The sequence below is a fragment of the Syngnathus scovelli genome, chromosome 9, assembly GCF_024217435.2.
Source record: "Syngnathus scovelli strain Florida chromosome 9, RoL_Ssco_1.2, whole genome shotgun sequence".
Taxonomy (NCBI): domain Eukaryota; kingdom Metazoa; phylum Chordata; class Actinopteri; order Syngnathiformes; family Syngnathidae; genus Syngnathus; species Syngnathus scovelli.
Window position 1 is genome coordinate 4,468,982 of NC_090855.1, and position 19,196 is coordinate 4,488,177.

General features: G+C 40.0%; 1 protein-coding gene and 1 long non-coding RNA gene across 5 annotated transcripts in view; one reads left to right on the top strand and one right to left on the bottom strand.

The window, feature by feature from the left end:
• ptprub (protein tyrosine phosphatase receptor type Ub) overlaps positions 1-19,196 on the bottom strand; it is a 118,942-nt gene that overhangs the window by 9,040 nt on the left and 90,706 nt on the right. Inside the window, exons 14-26 of one of the 4 annotated variants that reach the window (XM_049731169.2) lie at positions 17,910-18,048; positions 16,427-16,450; positions 16,094-16,248; positions 15,515-15,702; positions 11,630-11,702; positions 11,470-11,546; positions 8,687-8,704; positions 6,686-6,722; positions 5,910-6,007; positions 4,650-4,766; positions 3,495-3,649; positions 2,219-2,354; positions 1,106-1,255 (exon numbers count right to left, since the gene is read on the bottom strand). In XM_049731169.2, coding sequence (XP_049587126.1) covers positions 1,106-1,255; positions 2,219-2,354; positions 3,495-3,649; positions 4,650-4,766; positions 5,910-6,007; positions 6,686-6,722; positions 8,687-8,704; positions 11,470-11,546; positions 11,630-11,702; positions 15,515-15,702; positions 16,094-16,248; positions 16,427-16,450; positions 17,910-18,048 — 1,367 coding nt within the window. The remainder of the gene's footprint in view (positions 1-1,105; positions 1,256-2,218; positions 2,355-3,494; positions 3,650-4,649; positions 4,767-5,909; positions 6,008-6,685; positions 6,723-8,686; positions 8,705-11,469; positions 11,547-11,629; positions 11,703-15,514; positions 15,703-16,093; positions 16,249-16,426; positions 16,451-17,909; positions 18,049-19,196) is intronic. The other 3 variants (XM_049731171.2, XM_049731170.2, XM_049731172.2) reach the window with 3 other exon arrangements.
• Positions 15,611-18,929, top strand: LOC125975615 (uncharacterized). The gene is made up of 3 exons (XR_007483988.2): positions 15,611-15,716; positions 18,616-18,691; positions 18,785-18,929. It is a non-coding gene; the product is annotated as an uncharacterized lncRNA (long non-coding RNA).

The following is a 19,196-nucleotide window of genomic DNA, read 5'->3' on the forward strand; positions in this document are numbered from 1 at the left end:
CGGGATTCATTGCGGTTGGCGGTCGACGCAAGCACTGCAGGAAAATGGGGGCGGAGGATGAGGCAAGAAGAGCATGCGAGAACACAGCTGGTTCTCTTCTCTTCGTATCAACATCTGATGAAACGTGCAGCCGGCGTGTTGTTCCCGACCAATGCTTTTTAATGCGGTCGCACAGTGAAGTGTCACTATCGTCATCCCACGCCGCGATACACACAAATCCCGCGTTTGTGTGGAAGCACATGTGGCGCAAACGCAACAAAAACAAGCTCATTAAACTACTTCCTGTTTGTTTTTGCACATTTCGAAATGTCATAATAAAGCAGAGCAGCTGTACTCTGTCGCTTTGTTGTTGTTTTAAGGGAAGAATTGTAGGTTGCGTATATGTTTGGAGTGCAATATGGAGCCAATTACAACCGGCGGACAGAGTTCACACGCTTTTATTGCTTCCATCATTGTTTTTGTGTCTATTTGTGTTCATTGGCGTAATTACAGAAAAGGAAAGGTGGGGATGTGCCAAAGAAGAAACTGCCACAACAAATATTGATTTGTTGTGTGCTATTGCAAACTAGGCGTCCATTTTGTTTGGAATGAATAATGTAGACGTCTTAATAAAAGCAGAGGGCAGAGGAAGTGAAGCTACAATTCTGCACTGATATAAATTAGGACGTTGAGTGCGCTGATTGTGTGCTTGAAAAATATGTTTAATTCTAATTTTTCAGAAACATTTCGGGGAAAAACATCAATCAATAATGAAAAAAGATGGAGTCAGTCAGAAGCAGCAGATAAGTGGCTAACATCCTTTTACAGATTTGAGAATTATGAAATGAACAACACAATAAATGAAGTCAACCTGCCTTTACTTTTTTGTTTTTTTTGTAGTTCCATTCCAAACCCATTAACCCCTTTTAAAACTAATGACAGTAAAGAACGGCAAAATCAAACATTACTTAAAATCTTGATTTAACGTTTTTCTTTTTATGGCGACAGTTTGACTGTGTAAGATTTCATTCCTGTTTTCATTGTTTATTATGAGAAAAAAACTATTCACAGATGGGGACTCCATCAAAGTGTGCAGTTGGTTCACCATTCCAAAAACAAACCTGACCTGAAATTCCTCCCGGAGCTGCGAGGAATTACTCTGGGAATCCACCCTCAGTAACTCTCTGTAGGCCACCGCGAACTCGTTGACCAAGATGGCCGTCTCGCCGCACAAACAGGCCTCCAAAATGGCATCATGGATGAATATATACTGCTCCTTTAAGCAAAGAAAAAAAACAACTTCAGAAACACAAATCATGCATTATTCATCCACACGTACAGTCAAATATAACACATTCGACATGGATTTGTATGCTTTTAGAAGGCCTCGCTCAGGGATGTGAAAGTGTGGAAATAATAGGCACGACTTACTATAAAACAGTCAACACCACTGCAAAATTAATGCACTCGATAAAAAAAACAAAATTAAACACGCCGGTAGTGTAACAAAGCTATTGTAGAGCAAATACAAACATTCCTGGATTGGCTAGGTTTTTAATTAAGGCAAATGGCTACAACTGTAATAAACAGCTATGCCAATATTGGCTTTGCATAATAAATGTTGAATATGCAAATGATCTTCACATCTAAACAATGGGACGTGCCTACGCAGCACATACCGAGACAACGTTGACCTTTGCGAACGTCTCAGAGGGAATATAAAGCAAACTTGGTGGATTTTTTTTTTTAAATAAGAAGCCAAAATGTATACCGTATTTTCCGGACTATACGGCGCACCTAAAAACCTAAAATGTTTCCAAAAGCCGACAGTGCGCCTTATAGTCCGGTGCGTCTTATACATGGACCAAATTCCTAAATTTAAACTGGCCCGAAGCATTGTGTCATGAAATCAATCATAAGTGGCCCGCTGAAGACGATGAATCATGAATCAAAAAGACTATGGATCATTATTTTGTGATTATAAAGTAATTTGTTGCGTCTGAAGTTGAAATAAAAAGATAAAATGGAGAATGATTTGATTTGGATTAAAAATCTGACATGATGCATTAATGGTGGACAAAGTTTTAAAATGGGCCATTCATTGAAGGTGCACCTTATAGTCCGGTGCACCTTATAGTCCGGAAAATACGGTATTTTAGACTCCATTCCGCGCAAGGTGGAAAATATAAACACTCTCCTGCTATTAGCTGGCTGGATGTTTGACCCCAATTGCTCTGACCTCTGTCTGGATCATGTTGATGCGTCGTGAGCAGAGAGTTTTGACGCAGTTGTAGATGTCCACCACACCTTCACACTCAGCCATGTCCAACATGACATCCAGCACAATGTAGCAACCCGTGCGGCCCGCCCCCACACTGCCGCACAAAGAAAGAACATCATTAGGAACCTCACACATTTTCAAGCGTCTTTTTTGAGTTGGCCTTTCAATAATGAACAGGCGCGGCTGTTGAACTCCATCGGTGCTCCACGCAATTTGAAAGCTGGAGGAGCTTCGAAGATCAAAGTCTTCTCTGGTGGCATGAAAACTTTACTGTACTTTGTACTTGTTGTTTTATTATGTTAAGTGTCAGTGACTAGCCGGAAAGATGTGACGATTTAAATCAAGAGATGCTTCAAAATAGTAGCTACAAAGGTTGAAGGTTGTTTTGGAATTTTAACGAAAGCTGGCTGGCATGTAATCAAGAGAAATCGAGATGGAAATCCAAGGTCACCTGCTTCTATGATTAAAAATATTAGTATTTAAAATAAATAAATAAAGGTATTTCATTATGTGGTAGAATAATACAGCATTTTTGATTGGGTTGATTATAAATGGCACTTTTTTCAACTTTAAGTGTTTTAAGTGCTACAATCAGCACAGTGTGTCAATATTCATGAGACTATTTAGAGTTCGTCAAATTTTTTCCATTATGCGATTAAATTAAAAATGAATTATTTGCTATTTCTTTTCTTGTCTAATGGGACGTTAAAAAAATAATACAGGCCGGGGTGAGTCAGAAAATTTCTATCTCACAAACATGCATGCAATGCGTAATTAACCACATTATTGATATTCATAGTTTACCCAAAGTCAAGTTCTTGAATGTAGCTTATTAGGAATTGTAAGGGCCTCACACATTAGCTACACGTAAACAAACACAGTGAAGCTCAGCTTCTAGTTCGGAGACATCACGGCAAGCGACGTGCCTTTTGCCGGAATGATGAACTTCTTCATAAGTTTGAAAGAGCATCACACCGCTTTGAAAAAAATAAAAAATAAACCTGGCAACTTCCAACAGAATTTAAACAGCCTCTCTTGGACTATTTAGACTCAAAGCAATAACAAATGCAATTTGTGTTTTTATAGCATAATAATTCACAATGTACAAAACAAATGCACTTGTCTGCATGGCTCATTTCCTAAACAGAAGATAAACTATTGATGCTGCATTTTTGGAAAAAGTTTTTTTTTTGACTTGTCCGTTTGACACTAAAGATACTTAAAAGCAAATTACCTGCAATGGACGACGACAGGACCGGCGTCGGGGGGCGTCGAAGCTTTCACCCTTCGTATAAAGGCGAGCAAACCAGTGGCGTGATAGGGCACCCCGTGCTCGGGCCAGGATGTGAAGTGAAACTGACGGACCTCATGCTTGGTTGAGTATCCTCTCTGTCAACAGAAACTTAACATGAGCGTGTAAAACACAACATTTTGCATCACAGCCATGGGGGGCTTTTTTTTTTTTTTAAAGACGGGCTTCCATCTATTTAGTGATGTTGCCCCTCTGTGATAGATGTGACAGATTTCTTAGCTGCGGGCATTATTTATATGGGGTCTTGGGTCTTCTAGGACATTCGGGCCTCAGGGCATCGCTGACTCGCAGCAGATGCAGTTTTACAGACGTGGAAAGGAATAACTCAGGCCCTGGGCGCTCAAGGGGGGGGGGGGTGCTGGCTGCAGTCACACAACAATTTCTCCCTCTATCCTCAGACCACAAAGTCTGCAGAGTAAAGATTTGTCAAAGACAGAAATACACCCCCATGTTCAGAAAGCTTCTAAAAAACAAGCTGTCACCGGCTCCTAAATTCTTGCTGATTTGAATAAACAGCAGCGTGTGCTTACGAAAAAGCGAGTGTGACAGTGTGTTGATAATGCCGTGTTTGTGTTTCTAGAGACGCTTGGAGCTCTTCCAGTGAGGCTCCCCAAGGAGATTGACAGACGGCAAAGAAAGCCAATCGGGCCAAATGTTGGAAGAGCTGGAAAGACAGGAAAATGGCGTCTCTATAACGACTGTTAATTCTTCCCAGATTAACACGTGACCCTCGAGCCTATCAGCAGCCAACCCTGTCGAGTATTTAATCCGCTTCCCATACGCGGTTTCTAATTTCAAGGCTTACTTCAGCAGGTAAGAGAAAGACTCGAAACTGTCGTTGGTAATGATCCATAGAACGCGACGGAGCAGGAATAAGCTCCATCAAACACAACTTTGCTCGAAACACTTGAATTTAAAGTACCGTTGGGAAAGCTCACCACGAAAAATGCGGGAATGAAATTTGGCTCTTGTGTTCCTTGCAGAGAATTGTTGGATTCGGTACTTCGCAATTTGGTAGAAAGATTGAGATGAACATCATTTCATCCAATTCATTTATTGATGGATCATAAAACTCACCCTCTCCAAGGCAAAAGTGCGGACTGTGTATTCGGCAAGTGTCTCCGTTTTAAGCAGAGTGATTTTGATGTCGCCGTACATCTCGCTGTCATCCGGCCAGTATTTACAACATTTCACCTGCGGATGGAAAAAAATATCGTCAAAAATCTTGATAGTCGTGATGCAAGTCTAATGCAAGTGCTCGAAACAGTACTTGACATCTCATATAATTGATTTTTTTTTTTTTTTTTAAAGCAATAATATCTGGTGGAATGTGTTGTTTGAAACAGTTTGAAGAAACAGCGTGATCAACTATACACTAACAACATAAAGAGAGAATTACTTGGCCTGACCCTGAAAAATATCCACTGCTTCTTTGTTGACTCTTCTCAGAGTAGTTTCCAAATGGAAAATCAAATAGCATGCGAGGCCAGATTTAAAAAATGGTGTAATTTTAACCATACATCCAGGTAATAACTTGGATGGGAAAATAGGGCACTTATTGTAAAATAGATATTCTGTACGTCAAAACAAACGAGCAAACCTGTGCAGCCAGTAACCATCTTTCTCGGAATTTGTGCCGTTTTTGTATTTCTGCCAATTTGTTGATGCTGTTACACAACGTTGGTGCTTTCTGATGTCCAAAGAAAACTACTGAGACAAATGTCGACATAATTGGACCTAATTCCAACATTCTGCAGAACAACATGCCGTGCTTACTGTGGGAAAAAAAAAACTGATTTACATTTCCAATTTCATATTTATTTGAGTATATTTCTTATTTATTTATTTAATTATTTATTTATTTGCTTCTGATATTTATTTATTTATGTAATTATTTATATTCTTCTTTATTTATTTGTTTTATTTATTTGTTTATTTAATTATTTATATTTATTTATTCATTTAGTATTATAAATTTATCATAGTAATTAGGTGTATTTTTTTTCCTGTGCTCGATTTCCACGAGAGGTTTTTGTTTACAGAATTCCCTAATCGAGTTGCATAACGATTATGTATTCTAATTTTACAAATATTGTGTAGTTGATCTCATATGGTAAGAAAAAAACTGTTGTATTGTGAGTTCCTCGGGGGGGGGAGGCTCACCCCATTTATCCGCACACCCCGTTCTATTAATTTACTCCCCTGGCTTCACAATACAATCAAAATGTAGTGAACTGCAACCTGACTGATTATCCAGAAATAAAAACAGTTTAGTCATAAACAACGTCAGTCTATCTTAATAGTGGGCGGAGCTAAGAAGGAAGAAAACCTTCTTACCCGGCCGACTTCCACTAGTTTAGTGATCATGACGATGCTGAAACAATTCTCCTGCCACACCATCCTCCAGAAATCATAGAGTGTCTCCTGTTTGGGTCCTGGAAAGCAGAAGGAAGAAAAAAAAAAGCTGTCATGTCAATAAAGGAGTTGCTGCTTTGAGAACTATATTATTGGGACCTTAGTGTCCTTCCTCTGATGGCAGGATCTCACAAGATTGTGCCGCTAATAAAGAATTCCCCAAAGAGGTGACGGGTGAGACAAAACAACAGAAGATGATGATGAAAGCCTTGAAGATCATCAATCATCCTTGAGACGTTTCAAGGCCCAAAAAAAGCGACTTTAAAATAAGAAGGGAGTAAGCCAGGAAGCCATCTTTTTTTTTTTTGGTCTCCTTCCTTCCAAATTTCATCTCGAGCGCTCTTGAGCGACTTAGTGACAGCAGCTGCCGAGGAGATGACACGCCTCCGAACAATTTGGAGTCAGTGGAGCTGAAATTTCAAACGCTCGCCGTCCCTCCGAGTTCACGGGGGAAATGACGCGGATGAACCCTCGTGTTCTTTTTGCGACAATAGAAAACGCCACAATGGTGAGAAGATTCGTTCGACTAATGCGTTAATTATCTGCTTCCTTCGTGATTAATTAAGCAAGCAGGCACAATAACACCTTTGAATCTGCTGGTGCACGAGTGGCTTCACCGACGACATAATCTTTAATTTATTACACCCTGGCTCACCATAAAAACACACACACACACACACACACGATAGGACACTCACCCTGAGATGCGATGAAGTGGTTGGATCGATGGTAGCCCTGAAAGAGAGATGACATGCTGAGTAAGCCATCTGTCTCACACACAGCTGTGTGTCTCACCCTTTTCCCTCTCATCATCTCACCCGCTTCCCTGACAGTATTGTGTTTTACTGCTTTCTGACCGGCTGCTGACTCGTGTCTTTGCACTGGTAGTTTCTATGAGGAGCCGTGGGCTCTTAAGATGCTTCCGCGGGAAAAAAAAAAAAAAAATGGCAATGAATCTGTCAAAATGGGATTCTTTCGGTAAGGTTTATTCCCACTGAGTTTGAGCGATACCTGAATCGCTAGGGAAAATAGGATGGAAAAGTAAAAGTGGAGATTGTTCCATTATTGCGAAATGACAAAAGTTTTCAGTTGGAACTTTCCACGGCAATCAATGCAAATTAGAAAAAATATGTCATGGCAGTCCAATAAAAAGCATCTCCAAATTTTAAGCTAAGTCATCTAAAGCAAAAAAAAAAAAAAAGTTATTTTAAGTTAATAACTAAAATTGGAGAATCTTTTCAATGTGAATAAACTAATTTGAATATATTTTCAAAATTTTAGGACAGTTTCAGTTGAAACATCTTGCAACATACTCTTGGTTGAAAAGTCTAACTAACTAACTAACTAACTAACTAACTAACTAACTAACTAACTAACTAACTAACTAACTAACTAACTAACTAACTAACTAACTAACTAACTAACTAACTAACTAACTAACTAACGAACGAACGAACGAACGAACGAACAACGAACGAACGAACGAACGAACGAACTAACGAACGAACGAACGAACGAACGAACGAACGAACGAACGAACGAACGAACGAACGAACTAACGAACTAAAATGTTCTGGGTTGGGGAAAAAAAAGCATGTATAATAATTGCCATTATTTATAATATTAGCCCAAAAGAAATTCTTTCAATCAATGATATTTGGAATTAGAAAAAAAAATACTTCTGTCCATATTGTGACAAAATACTTGCAATACAAATGATTGACATGAAAATCCTGAAATTGCAAAGTTAATGAAACTTTTTGTCCACTGTTCTTGCAGATCAATCCATTACAAATGCGACAAAGGTTACAACAAACAATCAGCTTTCTTCCATGCATTCTTCCCCTCGTGTCAAAAAACAAAAGCTGCCTTCAAACCGAATTTTACATTGCTTCCCCAAATCATTACATTCAAGTTTGTAAGAAAAAAAAAAAACAATCGTTAGATCCTTCATAACAAAGGCCCGCCGGCGCAGCCTTTGCTACATCGATGTAAGATGTTTTCATATGGCGGGTGGGGGAGGGGGGGGGGGGGGTGACGTGAACATGGATTAACAATGAAGTCACCTTCACAGTCTTGAGAGGAGTAAACACGACAAAACATCACCTGGGGAAAGTTTAATGCGTGGACACAGAGAATGAGCAAGCGCTCTCCTGAAAAGAAGCGTCTGTTTATCTAACCTTGCAAGGGGAAACGTTCGGCTCTCTACAAAAAACTCACGGGCGCTTTTACGATAAGATAAAATGTATAAAAAATTATTTGACATTTGTGACAACTGTAAACCCCCCCCCCAGCCTAAAAACTTGTCTTGCTAAAACTGAGTCGTAAGCAGATTCAAATAATTGGAAAAATGCCGAATATGGAGATGGATGATCAGGCCTGCTATCCACAATTTCTCTTGGCCCTGCCAACCTAGACGCTTCCCCTTCCTCCGCTGCAACGGTCACCATGGCAACTAAACTTCCTACCCAATTCCACTTATAAGGACTAACAATGACAGCGAGGTCCTCGCTGTTGAGAGGACACATGTACTTATGTTCATTTCAAATCATTACGGTCTTTTTTTTCCTGTCCTTTTCATGTCTAATAAATACATTCCAGTATTTGTGGATAGAGGAGAGTGGTAAGAGGGGGGTGGAGGTGGGGAGAAGGAGAAATCAAGCGATGGCAGGCAGAAGAACAAGCGGTGAAGTACTTACTTCCCTGTTAATCCGAATCTACAGGGGTGCAAGGTTGAGGAAATGGGGAGGGGAGTAGAAAAAGAAGACATATATGCTAGTTAATGAAAGAAGCTTTTTTTTTTTTTTTTTTTTTTGGTAGACAGCTGGGACATGTGTTTGTGCACGTGTGATCATGAAAAGTCATATGGGTTGAGTTCTGAATATTTAGCCTGGATATATGTTGACGTGTGAATAATTGTCAGAATGGCACAAATGAAATGAATAAATGAAAGCTATTTGAAGCTATTTTACACACACATAAATAAAATATATGTGTATGTAATGAGAACAGAATAGCAGTGAAAAGGTATGAAGATATAAATTTAAACTTCTGCTCTTGTCATATCACAACTTAATTTTTTTTTTCCCCCATATTAGAGTGCTAAAGCGCTATTAGTCTCTGCGCTAGTGCGTTGATAACATATCAAACAATAAATCCAATTAGTTTTTCACAAGACGGAACTACATTGACTGACAGAATAAGTACATTTTTAATAGCTACTCATGTCACGAATGTGTAATAAAATGGATGCTGGAGAGTTTCTGTGCCGATGAAATGAAAGGTAACATATTATCAGCCTGCTCTTGCGTTCTCAAAAGGCGCGGCAGGTTGTCAAACGTATGCAAAACTCTGCACCTCTTCTTCAAGCAAAGTGCACCATAGCAAGCATTAAATGAAGGGAAGAGAGAAAGAAGCGGAGGGAAATGCTTTGCTTCTTCTTACCGCTGGTTTGAAAGAATGTTTTTACAGTGTATATATAAAATGATGGATGGATGGATGGATGGATGGATGGATGGATGGATGGATGGATGGATGGATGGATGGATGGATGGATGGATGGATGGATGGATGGATGGATGGATGGATGGATGGATGGATGGATGGATGGATGGATGGATGGATGGATGGATGGCTGGATGGATGAAAATACAGAATGTATGATATTTATTCTATTGTAGCTTCTCTAAGTAGAACACAGAATGGTTACTGACAGAAATAATATCAATCGTTGTTTATTTAAATTCCCGCAGAGGCTTCCCTCATCTAACGTACAAATGTATTAGCAACAATGTCGGACTTGCAATTAACAGTCAGCAGGCATGGCCGAACCAGAAAAGGGAAACTAAGATTAAACAGCATCTAACTCGTGGAATCCATACTGAGTTTTTGTTGTGGAGATGGAGCCGGTTCAGATCAGTAAACACTGAAGCGCTAACTGCTACGTCAGCCCGGTAGCTAACAAAACTTTCCCACCGGCGGAGGCTCCCCCGGAGTGTCGGCAATATCGATAAAACTCTTGATCTGTGCTTTGCCGTGCAGTCAAATGTTCCTCACAGCAGTTCTTCATCATCATTATCCGAATTGTTGACCTGACCTGGACATGGTGTTTGTTTGTGCTTAGCAATAAGCTAGCTACTTTGTTTTGGAGGCTTCCTAGTCTACCCAAAGGACACCCATTTCTTGACCTGATTTGGTCTTGGTGCTGCTTTTTTTTGTCAGGATCCACTTTCTCATCTTCTCTGAAATACAAAAACTAGCTTGGCGTTGGAGGCGGTAGTAACCAATGTCTGACATCTAGTGTTCAACATTGTTATTGCAACTTAAAACCACTCCGCTGCAGGAAAAATAAAAAAACAGGGGTCTAGATTCTTTTAATTTTGACGTGTTGACATTTTAAATGGCACTTTTACTCAAATAACGTCTCCAAGTCAAAAAGTAACCACGGTAACCCAGCAGGATTTTAATGCTGTGCCAATCTAATGAACTCTACTAAAGCTTCTCACCACCAGCCATCATTCCAGAAGGGCGAAAAAAAAAAAATCCCTGCAGGGTGTTACTAAATTTGATTTGTCATAAAAGGTTAATCCAATCAAAGTGAACTAACTGCGTAATAAGTTTATCTTCGTAGAAATGTGCTTTCAAATGTACCCTTCAGAAAGGCTTTGATAGAAACCACAGTTTGCTATCAACTATCCAAGGTAGTGTCGGGAGAGAAATCATTCCGCCTCAGTTTCTCGCCGTATCGAGACCCAGTGCGTGGTGTGCAAAATAAATCTAGTGAGACAAAGAATCTATATCAGATTGCCACACTTCCCTTGACATAACTCAACAAATCCACAGCAGACACAAGCATGTGCTTCGTTCTATCTTTAGCTGCTTGCGACAACTTGATATTTTAAAATGCTGATTTTTCTTCCCTGCAAGTAGCGTTTTTTTTTTTTTTTCTTCTTTCCCCCTCAGCCTTTCTGAAACAAGTGAATGGGGGACAGATATGGATGAGAACTCATGGAATCAATTTACCTATTGAGAAGAGGTGAGAATTACTTGATGTGTGGAAAACACTCAAGGAGAACAATGGAAAGGATCATTACCCATCCCCGATTCCAAATCCTCAATGTCCAGCACATCCATCCCGCCCACACCCAACTAGAGATTGAATAACATCAATCAAGTCGATTTCATTTAGAGGGATTAGTAGCATCCTACAAAAAAAAAAGGTTCATCTCCTCTCCGTGGTATTAAATGCGTTTATTCTCGGGGTTTTAATAAAAGTGATAGCTGACTTTGTCTGGGTCGGGGGGGAGCGGTCGGTTCGACAAGCGTGACAAAACTAAGCAGGTTGTTTGATTGGATGAAAGTGGGCCAGCTGACTGATTGGTTTATAGGACAAAAGAGAGTGACGGCCGCGCCGGAGGTTGGATTTTTTTTTTTATCTCCTGTCAAAGATTAAAGGGAAAAAGTCAAAGAGAATCAAACTTACATCAATGTAGTTGGCGTTGATATAGTCGGAATTGGGGTCTCCCAAGAGAGGGTTGAGTTTGACTCTGTGGCGATCATCTGACAGAGAAGCACATTGAAGTGGGAAAGGTATTTTATTCTGTTTTTTTATTTTATTTTTTTATTTTATTATGATGACTTACATCCCAGTAAGGTGTCATGCCTCCCTTTGGTTTTGTCTTTCTTCTTTGTGCAGTCCCAGCCATCAAAGAAGCTCTATGGAGAGAGTAAGAGAGAGAGAGAGAGAAAAAAAATGAATAGAATGCATACTTTGGAAATTAATTAAATTGAAATTAACAATCATCCATTAACTTCCGCCATAGGGAACTAATATTGAATGTTTATCTGCGATTTCTGAAGAGTTCTGGGTCTGTCAATAAATCAATAAGTAAATAAAAATACATGAAAAATAAAAAACAATTTAAAATAATTCAAATAATTCAAACAAATAAAAAAAAAGAAAAATAAATAAATAAATAAATAAATATATAAATAAATAAATAAAATTAAACAAATTTGCAAACCCCCTGAGATAACCATTACTATACTGTATAAAATTTTCATTTTGTTGTCCTGATGTAAGTTTTGTTCAAATAAGCTACCGTAACTTTTGATGGTTCAAATATCACAATTCATAAAATGGGCATGTGATAGTCCCACCAAATTGTGATTGTCCAATCAAAGAAACCAAAAGCACAGCCCGCCCGGGCAATAAGCATGCAAAAAGGTTCAAAGCTTTTCAAACATCTTTGGTGTTTTTTTTTTTGTTTTTGTTTAAGGCCACATGGTGCGCTTGTCTTCTCAAACCCACGGAGCAACAATTAGCATGCACGGCTTACTACCTACACACTTTGCGACACATAAACAAGCAAGAAAAACAAAGCCATAACCAGCGCAAAATTCTCACAAGTCCTCTCACAAGTCACCCCAAACTTGTTTAGAAGGGCCACTATGGGGGCCTGAAATTAGTTCTACAAATAGCCCACTCAGATGTCTGCACACAAACACCCATGCATATTTCAAGACTGGCATACCCCCTGCGGTTTTCCGCCACTGGGGAAATTCGATGAAATTCTGCCAAAGTCTGCATGCTGAGCAGGGGGGATTACAATGCAGTTCTCCCCACAAGAGAGCCAAGAAGCAGCCAAATCCTCCATAGGATTACACCCTCCTCCTCACTTGTTCCATGCAACCCGCCTTTCTTTCAATCCCTCCTTCTCTTTACCGCCTAGCTCTTTACATTGTGTATACCGCTCCTCTTAAATTTTCACGCCAGACCTCGGAGCTCTTTTGTTTCTCCGCTCTCATCACTCCTCAGACGTCAAGAGGAGGAGAAGGGAGAGGAAAAACAAAAGCCGTGAAGGGAGGGGGGGGATATTGAAGGAAGGCAAACCTGGCGGAAGATTGATTCGAACGCCTCACTGGCAAGGATCAGCGGTGTGGGTTGGTTAAGAGGATCAATTAAAAATGAGCAAAATAAGATCAAAGCAATTTTATAGGTTTCCAAATTTGGACTTTTTTTTTTTTCAGGGGAGCTTTACCTGCATGAATGCATTCCACTATGCTATGTTCAGTTCTAAGAGTAAAATAATCCTTCCTTTCAAACTTCTACCTTGTATTTTTCCAAATTAGAGTATTGTAACTTTTTTTTTACTCTATGAGTTCATCATCTTCGCTGACCTCAACACGGAGAGGTCAAGCGCTGGAATAAAAGTTTCAAGTCACCCCAGCAAATCTCCACCGTGAATCGATGTCGAAGTTTTCGTGGCGGGGAAAATAAACGCGGTGACATCAAGCGGCGCACGTAAGAACCACCTTACAACTCGCAGTAAATTATTGATCAGTGTTTTTACAGAACACAGGTATTCCTCCAGGGAAATAAAAAGCTTACACCCGCTAGGGTAGTGTAATATGATAGTCCTCATCAATTTCCCTGCTTTGAGAGACACTCCATCAAAACACATACTCTAGCAAAGAGGTGTGTATTGATTTTGTTTCGAGAAGATTGTGCTTTTCCCGTGAGGGACACTTTAATGAGTCTACAAGCTTAGTTCCGGGAGGGGGGTGGATGGGATCATCAAGAACCAAAGACAAAAGGTGTTTTCTTTGTTTTGTTTTTTTAATTATTGCAACAGGCTCTAGGTGACAGTGGACTTTCCCCAAGGTGTAATCTCACCTCTCAGCCAAAAAATTGATCCACGGGAGGAAAGTACACAGAGATCATGGCTCCTGCAATCTTACAACTACTGACATTTGTTCTTTCCGGCTTCTGATAAAAGAGATGATTTGAGATGTGGAACGGATTTTAAAATTTGCACATATCAAGACTTTTGATTTTAAGGTTACAGGGCTGGTGATGTTCTGGTGGAAAAAAAAAAAAATCACAAATTGGATTTACATTCCCCAAGCAATTTTAAATAAGCGCATGCGTTGAATTGTATTATATATTTCAGGTGTACATGTAAATCCGAGATAATTCTATCACTCATGAATAAAAATGGAGTGACATAATCACTGTCAATGTGATCCAGATTAGCTTTGCGATTCAGAGCAATGGCACGGTGATTATGGAACGCTGTCACTCTTTTACCTCTCTGTCTATCCATCTTCTCTTTCTTTCTATTTCTTATGCCGTTCAGGGGTCACAGAAAAGCTGAAGCCAATCCGAGCTGACTAACTGTGACAGGCAGGATTTAACCGGAACTTACTGCGAGTCAATTACAGCGTCTGACAAATATTCTCCCGACCTGTCCCTGCTGTTGACCAATCAGCTGACAGCATGATGTCAAACTCAAGCTTGATTTGCCAAGACAACCACACCAAGACAAAAAAAAAAATCCTGCAGAAGAAAAGTCAAAGTTTCCTCATTTGCTTGCCTGCGATCTGTTAACAGAGGACAGAAAGCCTCCTGAGACGTTTCACCTCATCAGTCTTGCCTCGCGACACAAGTTCTTCCGTCGACACGTATGTGAATGATTTATTCATACCTTCAACCTCAGTGTGATCCAGATGCCTTTTAACACCGCTAATTAATTTCAGCGGGCTGTGCAAAGGGCTCGTGGATGATGTCAGAGGACGACTGATGACTTTCCCCCCAACTCTCTGCTCACTAATAAACGTCAAATACGTTCGTCCGGTTCGTCTTTTAATTTTTTTTTTTTCATTATGAGGAACACGCCATAGTTATGTATAAATATATTTTCCCTTTATGATTATATGACGCTCTCACGTTATTATTGGTTCAACCCTAACAACACTATTGCATCGATGACTCATCACGTCCGGGATCAATTCATGCCATCTATTGTAACCACGAACAAAAAAAAAAAAAAAAGAAAAATTCAGTTACAAGTGTCTTTTTGAAAAGTACGCTTTAGAAAACCGATTGGCAGTGACCTTGTATCCATTTAAGTTTTTTGAATGACATGCACTTGAACAAACATTGTGTTTCTATAGATGTTGCACGTCTAAATACATTTTAATTGTGCGCATTGATACATTATACTTACGTAAATGCTGAAAATACACACAAAACTCAGTCTTGCCATGATTTCACAGTTTCATCCTAATCAGGAAATGATTAGGATTTCTATTGCCCTGATTGGTCAACCAAAAAAAATTGGTATGCTGCTGAAGTTGCCACCTCGCCCAATCAGATTGAACTATTGGACTCAATTGTTAAAACCCTTTCCCGAGCAGATCGGAGTGGAGCGGTCCCAGATTGATACTGTGAAGAACTCCGTCGAGTATCAATCTAGCTCTTGTCAGGTCAATAAATTACACCCATGCAATTCACATTTCAATATTGCACAGAGTAATTTAGTCGTAAAACCTCCTTTGTCAGACATCTTGGTATTTGACACCAGTGGAGACACAGAGCATGGGTGTCAAACCCAAGGCCCGGGGGCCAGATCTGGCCCGCTGCATCATTTCATATGGCCCTTGAAATCCGTATCCACAGACAAAAATAACATAGAGGGACAATTTGGAATTAGCGTCGAGGATGAGAGCAAAGAACAACAGCTCACCTCATATTCCTGTTTAAAACCGTAGCCCTCGGCCGTCTTCATCTGGTTGATGTGCTGGAGCAAGTCGGCCACACGGACGGCCGGGTGCAGCTGCCCCGTGTGATAGGGGGAGCCTTTGCGTCCACACGGGTGCCTCGGGGAGCCTCCCAGCAGACTACTGGCCTCGTTCACCGAACTGCGAGGATCACCTGCAACAGGCCAGGTTAGCATTGTCAAGTCTAAATACCAAATGGATCTTCATTTGCTTATGCTATCCTGAAAAAGCTCATTGTGATCTATTTAGCATCTGATAAAAAGAAAAAAATTATTTAATCTATTTTCACAAGCCTGTAGATGACCCTGTTGACTAATGTGCGTCGCCCATTAAGAACTCTTCCAACTGGGCAGTAAACACATCTGTCTCTTCCTTGTCATCAAATTGACAACACAAAAAGGGCAATCAATTCAAAGAGAAATGACAAGAATCACAAATGGCTTCTTCGAACTACTTCAAATACTCTGAAATTTGTCTTAGGGCCAAGACGAAACTATTTTTAGCAGATTCTGAAAGGCAATTCTGGAAAATAAGCTGTCTCTTACTTCGGGTTCCACAAGTGTGTGCATCCATGAAGGAGAGAGCCATCCTCTCATCTTCTTGCAAAGTGCTCTGGTCGGTGAAACTACGCTCCATGGAGCCCATGTGGCTCTTCTCCTGGCGATAAGTAATCGGCGTCTTGTTCATGTTCACAGGTTTCCTAATAACGAATAAAAAAACGTCAAATAAAGCGACGAGAGATAAAGCATCATAGTACGAGACAAAGATCAGCTTCTCAATTATTTTCCAAGGCTTCCTGCTGCGTGATAGACAGCCATAGCACAAGCATGATGGGTCACAAAACAATGGTGGGAAAAAAAAGAGCTATAATCACTTACGGATAATAAGAGTAGTAGTTCCTTCTGGCAAGAGTGCAGGAGGAAGTAGAAGAGGAGGAGGAGGAGGAAAAAAAATTAAGAAGAGATGTATGAACACATGGACACAATGTCAGCTGAAAGCAGAATGTATTGATTTTAGTGAAAACCAGAAGCAGGAAATCAGCTGTGCAGGTGACCATGTGATGCGCGGCAGAATATCGACACACCGAGCCACGACCGAGCACAATGCGTGTGTGTTCCATTCATTAGAGTGTGTCTCCCGTGGTACATTTCAAGCGCCAAGCCACGTGGCTTTTCTGTCACAGCAAATTCAGTAATCAATTATCTAAAAGGGGGGAAACTTCATGGTCGCTCAGTGCAGGAGCCTGAGCTCATTTGGAGAATAGTGCAGACTTTTAAAATGGACATTATTCAATCGCAGTCAGGAAACTGTGTCAGCCATTTAATACGATTTTCTGCAACCATTGCTAACCTACCAATTTTGTGTGGTGTGTTCTTAAAATATTAAAACCAGTGGAACCTTCATAGTCAACTGTCCCTGAAGTGGTATAAATTTAAAATCCAATTTTTCTTAGGGCTCTGTTCTAAGTACCCTTTTCTTTTGCCTGTCTACTTGCTTCTAATTGGCTTTTAAATTGGAAGGAAATACACATTTTATTTTTAAGTCAAGTCAAGTCAAGTCAAGTTTATTTGTATAGCCCTAAATCACAGTCTCAAAGGGCTTCACATAGCCAAAATTGACAATTATTCTCAAAGCATCCCCTGATCTTAAGCTCCCAATGAATTTTTATTTATTCATTTATTCATATACTCGTTTATTTAATTTCATTTAATTTTATAAATTCAAAAACCAATTTTTCTTAGGGCTCTGTTCTAGGTACTCTTTTCTTTTGCCTGTCTACTTGCTTCTAATTGGCTTTTAAAGTGGAAGGAAATACACAAATTTTATTATTTATTCATATACTCATTTATTTAATTTAATTTATTTTATTTGAAGTTTCAAAATATTACCAACTTCTCAAACTTCACCTCAAGAGTGAGGGGAAGTTTTATGAAAGCAACAGTTAGCCTTGAGAACTATCGATATGAAATGCGTCTTTTATTCAAATAAATGCCTGACTTTGTTGGTTGCACAAAGTTATTAAAGGCTTGCAAAAGAAATGGCTGAATAAAAAGACTCGAGACCTAAGGGTTCACTGGCTAATAGTCTCTAAAAGCACACCTTTTCCCTCCCAATTACCATCTCATTTATGCTTCGGTGCTGTGCTTGGTGTGTGTAATTAAGTAGCTAATTGAATTGCATTAGCCGTTAATTAAATACTTAACATCGTGAGATGGACTATGCAGATGAGAATTGCTGGTCCCTTTGATGCATTAGAAGCCATGGAAACAATCCTTGCCAAAATAATAGTAACCTTCCAGAAAAATTGCTTATGGATCCTTGGAAGAAAATAAATGAAGCATGCTTCCGACAAAGCTTTACCCTTTCTTAATGATAATGATGACAGCACCCAGCAGAAGAATGAGCACCACCAGGCCACCGACACACACTCCCAGAATCAGTCCCATCTCCTCCGAGCTTTGGGACACCTCCAAAGCTTTGCGATGGTCTTTGCAGGCGGCTAGAAGAAGCAAAAAAGATGAACTTTCAAAAGCAGTGCCGCTTAAAAGTGTCAGAAGTTGTTCGAGAAATGATTCACACAGACGTCATTTAAAGTAGATGTGGCGGCAGAGAAAATTCACATCTTTGAAAAGACCCCAACTCTCCTCCTCCCTCAGCAGGTAGATACTTTTCATAGCACAATGCATCCATTCAACTTATCCCGACTACTGAGGACATCTGCAGAATTCTAATGACTTTCTTAATGCCATCACTGCATTTCAATTGCAGTGATATTTCAAAAGAGCCTTTTCAAATCGCTGCCAATAATCAAAGTGTCATGCAAATCAGGTAGCGACAGATTTTTGCCAGTGTTAGCCAAACTAACAAACGTAGCACCCAGGTCTTCTGTTTGACATACAAAGAGACCTTTAAAAAGACAAAAATGATGATGACGGATTAATTTGAGGATCAATTGTTTAGATTTCAAATTGTGATGTATAGCCATTTGAGCCTATGTACACATTGTTGCTACGACACCCTGGAGATGCTTCCCCCTGTAAACACTGAATTATTTATCATATTTCAGAGACACAAGTCCCCCAAAGAGCAGCCCCTGATGGACACTTTTGAGGCACCCCGGCTCTCTGTGAACAACTGAAAAGGTGCTCCAGTCTTTCTATACGTTCCTCATGGAGGATATTTCTTTGTCTAGTTCATGGAAGTCACTGATCTACTTTTCTTGTGTCTCGCTCAAGGCCTCGCCAGACCTCAAACCAGCCTTTCCGAGGCCGGTGGAACATCTCGAGAGCAGCAGAAAGTCAGAGAAGGCCTAAGGGTACTGCTATAACTCGCAGTTTGTTGGGGACATAAGTGTTTTGGGGCAAGGAAATAAAAACTGAGTATCTGTAGCTGGCAGCCTTTCATGGATGCAGCTGGTTATAATTCAATAAAACTATTGAATGTGACTTTAAACATCTCATCTGGTGGAGATTTAATTTTGAGATATGTGGAATGCGTGTAGCGTATCTGTAACAGGGGCGGAGCTAGATTTTTATCCTTGGGGGGGCCTTAGGGTGCCCCAAGCAAAAAAATAAAATAAAAATTCCAAAACATTCATTTGGGCAGCCAGGGAGCAGCAACAAAACATTTTGACAATGGTTAAGTTTG